The 7277-nt window shown below is 46.6% G+C and overlaps 1 protein-coding gene across 1 annotated transcript; it reads left to right on the forward strand.

Moving 5' to 3' along the window:
• The first annotated feature begins 1692 nt into the window (after positions 1–1692).
• On the forward strand, positions 1693–3131 carry RPRM (reprimo, TP53 dependent G2 arrest mediator homolog). Its single transcript, XM_032638051.1, has one exon. The coding sequence runs from the start codon at positions 1910–1912 to the stop codon at positions 2237–2239; it is 330 nt and encodes a 109-aa protein (XP_032493942.1). The 5' UTR covers positions 1693–1909; the 3' UTR covers positions 2240–3131.
• The last annotated feature ends 4146 nt before the right edge of the window (positions 3132–7277 follow it).

Below are 7277 nucleotides of genomic sequence, written 5' to 3' on the forward strand. Positions count from 1 at the left end.
TGCATTATGTTTTACTGTTAAGTATCACCCATATTAACTAAGATAGTCTGTATAGTGAGATTTAAATGTTTTTTTTTTTCCAATCAATAAATAATAAATTTGTCCAAAGAAGAAATTGTGGGGAGTGGAAGCATTCTTCAAGGCTATTATAACCACGGGAAATTAGAGCAATAAACCAGGTGAATTGAGGATGAGGCCCAGAAGCCTGGGTCTTCAGCTATTAAACATCCCTTCAAAACAAAAACAGCTATTTAGAAGGGTCTAAACTTATTGAGGCTGATATACAATCAACATCCAAAAGTTGAAAACTCTTCAGTAAAATACAGTTCACTGTTTTATTGTGGTCATGAAGTACTATGAAAACATTTAAGGAAACCTTTGAACATGGAGTAAATAATGTTTGGGGAGACAAAAATCAGAGGGTTTAACAAGAAAATATAATGGAATTGAGAATAGAGTTGAAAATGGCAAGACAGCTTTGTTTTAATAGAAATTGAGTAAATATAGTCTATCAGAAATTTGGACTGGGCTTCAGGTTACTGGTTTCCAGCTGTCACAGTTGAAAGAAAAAAGGAAGGAAGGGAGAGAGGAAGAAGAAGAGAGGGGGAAGAAAATTTAAAAAGTAGAAAGGATTTAAAAAATAAAAACCTGAAGTATTCTTCTAGAGCTCAAGAAACAATCTGACAGGTTCGTAACATTTCACTGAAACCAGAAGCAGAATCATAATGGACTGAAGTCTCAATCAGGCCCCTACAACATATGTAGCTTTGTTTAAAATGACTAAGGTGAAATATATCAGCTTACGGAAAATGGGGAGGGCTTCCAGCATTTGGCTAGTGTACTAGGTGATGCATGTTGATGAGCAATTCCCTTAAACAACTGATTTACTGCCAACAGAGAAAAACATTGGAAGCACATCCAAAAACTCATTTGCAATTGAGATTACAAGGGTAGCCATTCTGTCCACCTTCCCCTCCCTCACCAGAGAGGTGACCCTGTTCCTGGCGACCACCTCCACACAAAGGCCACGGAAGAACCCCTCCTTCTCCTAATTCCCTTTCCTTTGCTTCAAAAGTCACTATAAAGCCTGCCTTACTCTGTCTTCCAATAGCTTCCTCTCTCCCTCCTTTTCTTCCTCTCCTTCCTTCCCTCCCAGCTTTTCTTTCTTTCTTCCCAAAATCATTGCTTTTGTAAAAATACACCCCTACACCACTAGACATACGTCGCATGCAAGACAAAGTCAGGCACAGGCGGCGGGTCCATGCATTCGCCAGCACCATCTGCCACCTGCGATTCATCGCCACTTTCCACCTCCCGGAGGTGAGAGGGGCGGGAGGCAAAGGACACGCAGAGCTGGTGTGACCCAGTTCTTAGGAAACTTTCAGCTGGTCGCAACCCCTCCCCCACCCGAAACGCTTCAATCATCCATCAAGCCCAGAAAACTACAATGACCTCTGCCTAGCCTTTGGAGCTGGAAAAGCGGCGAAGCAAGAAAAGCAGGAAGAGGTTCGCTCCTTTGCTTCCCACACCGCCCAACGGCGGCGGGCGCAGAGCTGCGGCACGGCCGGAAGGGGCCGCTGTTCGCTCAGAGCAGCCGCCCTACAGCCGCCGTCCGCACCTCCCACGGCCCCGCTGGCCCAGCCCCGCCAAGTTCCAAGAGCCCCCAGTCGAGCAAGCGCCGGGAACGAGCGCCGCCCGGGCAGGAGCAGACGGCGCAGACCAGCAAGTCTGCGGCGCTCGTCGGAAAGGCTCCGGGGAAACTCCCAGGGCCCCGGGGACTTTGGAGAGAGCGAGCTGTCCCCGCGCGCGCAAGTCCGCCAAGTGAGCGCTCAGCTCACCTGTTTCTCCCGTGCCACCGCCTTCCCACCCCTCGGACTCGCGCCTCCCGAGGTGCCCGCCCGCTCCCGCGATGAATCCGGCGCTGGGCAACCAGACCGATGTGGCCGGCCTGTTCCTAGCCAACAGCAGTGAGGCGCTGGAGCGCGCCGTGCGCTGCTGCACCCAGGCATCCGTGGTGACCGACGACGGCTTCGCGGAGGGCGGCCCGGACGAGCGTAGCCTGTATATCATGCGAGTGGTGCAGATCGCTGTCATGTGCGTGCTCTCGCTCACCGTGGTCTTCGGTATCTTCTTCCTTGGCTGCAACCTCCTCATCAAGTCCGAGGGCATGATCAACTTCCTAGTGAAGGACCGGAGACCGTCTAAGGAGGTGGAGGCGGTGGTCGTGGGGCCCTACTGACCCGCCCCCGGCCCCCGCGGCAGCCGCCCCATGCCTCCCCACTTCACCAGCCGGGCCGCGCCCCCTCACCATCCGAGACTGGGCGAAGCAAACCTGTGGGAGTCAATTATTTCTCTCGACTTCTGCTTTTCGGGATGAAGCGACCCGCTTTCTCGCTGGCTCTCTGAAAGTCCCCAGGCCTGGCTATAGAAGAGAGCCCTGACTCTGGACTCCAGCAGCAAGTGGCAAGAAGAAGGCGATTGGGGCGCAGAACTTTGGAAGCTGCCGCTGGCGCGGGATGCGGGGACACCGGCCGGGCCAAGGCCCCTTTCCACCCGCAGGTGGGCCAAGCTCTGGGGGCAGGTGGAGAGGGCGGGCAGGGAGAGACCAACGGCACCGCTTGCCTGGTGACTGGAAAAGTGACCCGCGTATACTCCACTTAACCGAACTAACGGGGACACACAAATCCGTGTCCGGCTTCGCGCCCGTTCCCTCCCGCTCCTCCCAGCCCTGGCAGGAGGGGCGATAAATACCTTTGATAGATTGTAACGTGCCGTTTTAAGGGATTTTGTGTTTGTTTGCTTGAATACAAATATTTGATAAGTCTTTTTCCGCCCTAGTGGCCTGTTTGCCTGCCTGGGGGTTAGAGTTTTGTGTTGGGAGAAGGGGTGGGGGGAGGGGAACCTGTGAATGGGGTGAGTTGTTTCTTTTCATGCATTTCCAACTGGGTCTTTGGGGGGCGGGGGAAGGGGCTGGCCCTCCAGCTGGCCCCGGGACAAAGACTCGGAATAGAACTCCGAGCTCGTGACTGCACGGTTTATGCCACAAAAGTGCTCTTGACATTCGTGACACCGTTTTGACTCCCCCCCCCCCTTATTTAACATTTCCTTAATAAATGCAACATTTAAGTGTTCTGTTCCTGGCCTCCTGGTGGTCATTCTGCGCTCCCGGCAGAAGGGAAAGGGCGACGGTGAGGACTCGGGTTACCGGTTCGGGGTGGAATTCGCTTTGGAGAGGGGCGATTCAACTCGTGGATCCTACGCAGGGACGAGGGTGGGAGCGAGACAGAGAGGCCCAGGGACGAGTGAGACATGGCCAAGCCGCAGGCACAGGAGCCGTCTTGGAGGCAGCATCCTTTGTTTTCCTTTACAGTTAATATTTTATATTTCATTTAGGCTCAGCTCTCTGAGCCAGGCGAGACGACGGGAGGCCCCCGCGGGAAGATGACACTTCCGTGCAGGGCTCCGGTGGGAACACAGGGTTACACCGCTAATGAAAGGAAGAGACGGCTTGTCCAGCCTTCAGGGAGGGCATCTCTCCCTTGACCAACGTCAGCAAGACGGCGTCAGGATGCTGATCAAACAAAAAAAAACCGAAGAAAAGTAGGTCCTAAAGTACATAGTGACGCTATTTCTCCCTGGGGTAAACCATTGTTACTAAAACAAGACATGCATTGTCTTTGCCATATTACGTTTCTAGCTAAAGGGCGGTATTAAAAGAGAAACCCGGCCTGGGTTATCAGCCCCAGGCCGGGCAAAAAGGTTCAGAGGAGTTAGCCGAGGTCCTGAATATAGGAGATGTGTGTTAAAACTGGGAAACTGGGAAAGTTGGGCTGGAGGGAGCTACAGATGGTCTTTGGGTTCAGAAATTGAAGGGAATCTGGAAAGAAGAGCCTGGAAAACCGTGCATGTGAAAATAACCCAAAGGATACAGTAGCTTCAAGCTTAAACCTGACAAGAGGTTTTGAGCAGTTTATTTTTACACCTGGGGTAGGATCCTAAATGTTTTCAAGAATATAAAGAATCCTCTACTATGCTATAGCAATTAAAGGCTTCACAATAGCAGATATAAGATGGACTAAAATTTTTTAAAAAAGCAACGAAGTGTCCCGTTTAATTGGGAAGAGGCACAACTTGTATAAACAATGTCAGTGACTCAAGGGTTGGGATCGAAGGGTTTGAGTGTCCTTTGACATCCTGTCTGCTATAAAGTGTCTGTTTCACTCCCAAAGTAAATCTTGTGAGGAATTATGACCTAGGATGGTTTTTAATAGATATCAGGCTTGCAAAAGCAAGGATGTTGAAGTTTTGCCTATTGTTCCTGTATTTTCAGCAGGTAAGCGTTTGCTTGTTTACTTCTGTCTAGGCAGGGGAGCAGGGTCAACGTGTAGTCAAGAGTGAGTCGTGGAAAGCAGTTTACTTTTTTAATGAGTAAGATAGGGAATGGAGACTTCTTTTTTTTTAGACAGTTTCTGTGGCCTCCATATTTCAAAGAAAGAAACAAAGCAGAACAACCAGTTCACTCAAGGACAAACCAGACTTTTAAAATTAAACTCAGTTTTTTGGTTTTGTTTTAGTTTTTGGTTTTTGTGGCTGTGATGTCTTGCTGAGGGTCTCTTCTTCCCACAGATTTATTAGCCCACAGTGCTGTAGTGGAAACTGATTTGGGATCAAAAACCAATCAGCTGGAGTGTGTGTGTAGGAATCTTACATTGTGGTCTGCTGAGTACAAGGTACCTGCTTACAGTGAATGTCAGACACAGAAAGCTCTCAAACCTACAGGTCAATTTGTATTTGTTCGTATAGAACAGAGGTTTCCATTTAAAGCCAAATTCCTGAAAGTTGAGAGAGGGGCTTGCCCAAGGCCCCTACTACTCTTTCCTCTACTAACACTCTTTATCTCCACTATCACTATGATCACTCTCCATCCTTTTTCCTCTTAATGCTTCTTCACACTGCTTTCCTCTTCCCTGCACCTCGAAAGCAAAATTTACAGTTTCTCCTTATCTCAACTATCCAGATTTATTCCTCTTACCACCAGAAACTGTGATAGTCAGACAAATCATAACCTGCAAAATTTAGTCCTTAGATAGAAAAGACATGTGAACAGAGTTCTGTAATCCATGAACTATGCATTATAGGGAAATGCACATGATCTGAAAATATCATAGCCCTGGGGACCATTTCCTGCCAACTCTTCTCGACAGCCCTTAGATCCATTTGTTACTTAGACAGATGCCAAGTGCTTCTGGTTTTTATAGATGAGGCGATGTGTGCAAGAAGCTTTTTACATTCCCTGTTCCCCAGTGGCCACACGGCAACCACTTTCTCAGGCCCTACACCACTCCCTGTCTCACTCTGCCTTTGACTGTCTTTTTTTCCTGATCATAACAAATGAATTAAATGAAACTTTTAAATCCTGCCTAGAGTTTATGGCACGTTGATCCTTTCCCACAGATATGCTACAAGGAAAGTAAGTTTTAAAAGTCACTTTCTGGGTTTCATATAAGAAAACAATGTCAGCCTTAAGAGACTGGGAATTGAGAGGGATAGATGCAAACAGGCAGATTTTATCGTCCCACACTTAAGTCCACCATGTGGTCAGTAATTAGTGGGAAGTCCTGAGAGAGAGAGAGAGAGAGAGAGAGAGAGAGAGAGAGAGAGAGGGAGGGAGAGAGAGAGAGAGATGGCTTCCTGTAAAAGCTTGCTGGATCTGGCACGTGGTCCATGGGGAGGCATCTGATACTTCCTGAAACACTTCTGGAAATACAGCAGAAACAGGGAGAGGTTTTTGTGAGACACAGCAAGTGGATTAGCAGGGTTGTAACCCCTCTCAGGCTGTGCAGATAGCCACTGATGCCTCTGAGCCTAATTGGGTGGCCTCTACGTAGGTAGCTTAGCCAGTTGTTAATAAATGTTATTTTTCTTAAGATTGTTGTTATGAATCTTCCCACTTTCGCTGAAAATGTATAAGGACTTGAGTGTTGAACACCTTCAAGTCTGCTTGAGGGAGTCTAAGCATAAAGGCCACACTACTGTATTAAGTCTAAGGCTCCCTGTGCCTGTTTTCTGATTTTCAAGCCACCCTGGCTTCTCATTGGATCCTGGGCCAGTCTGTTACTGTGTCTTCTTAAACTAATTCTGAGCGAGGGAGGAAAAAGCATACTGGCCTATGATGTAACAAAGTTTGGTTCTGGTATCTAAATAACTGAGTGGCATCAGCCCTAAAATGAGGAAGATAGATTCTATCTATAGAAGGATACTCCTATTCAGTGATTCTATTGAATTAATTTGTTTAATATTTCCTTGTCTCTTAAGATGTTTCTTAGCTCATTTCAATAGGTATCTTAGAATATATTTTGTCATTCCAATCTTGGTCCTTCAGGTAGGAAACACCCTCCCGCTAAAGTCAAGTGCTCCTCAACTTGGGATGTTATTTACAATAGCCAAAGCAAAATTTCAGACACCTAGCCAGGCCTAGGTAGACAGCAGTTTCTATGCTGACAGATCACACATCATCTAACCAGTGCCTTAAATATCCCAGATCTCTGTGTTGTCACTGGACGAAGCAATGAAAGGAAAGCCCAGTGAATCGGGGAGCACATAATCAACAAATGATTCCTCTAAGTCCATATACATTTAGACTAATATGCATTGCTGTTTATAGAAACTTTTTGGCTATTCAAAGATTAATTGACAACCAATTTTTCTCCCTCAAAGCATTTTTTTCCCCTTTGAGCTTCTGCAAGAGCACACAACAGCTGTTTTGCATGCAGCTTATAGCCTTCCTTAGCCCTGGCTTATTAGACTTGTCACTTTGGGGGCTGCAATGCCAAGAAAGGATTCCAGGGTTCAGTTTGTTCTGGAAGACTCAAATCTAGTTTGAAAGCCTGTTGAAGAAGTAAGTCTATAGCAATACCCCAAACAGGAATCAATGCATCTTTTACCCACCTGCCAAATTCCATTTAGATATGTGTACGACAGCTCAAATGGGATGTGTTTTAAAGTCCACTCCAACAGTAGTAATGGTTACCTAATGTTTGAATTTAAAGGCTCAACGGTTAACTGCTTTCATAGCCAATATCACTCTGTCCTTCTTTCCAGATATTTTTGTATTGTTTTAAATGCTTAAAATGTTTAAAAGTCCAGGATTAATTTTATAGCATCAGCTTAGATTTAAAAATTCTTGCAAAGTATAGTTCAGGAGAAAATAAAGTATATAATAGTACCAGCAAGTCATGTAACATTTCTGGTGATCATAATAGAATAATCTAAATTTA

Source organism: Phocoena sinus, chromosome 7 (assembly GCF_008692025.1).
Source record: "Phocoena sinus isolate mPhoSin1 chromosome 7, mPhoSin1.pri, whole genome shotgun sequence".
Taxonomy (NCBI): domain Eukaryota; kingdom Metazoa; phylum Chordata; class Mammalia; order Artiodactyla; family Phocoenidae; genus Phocoena; species Phocoena sinus.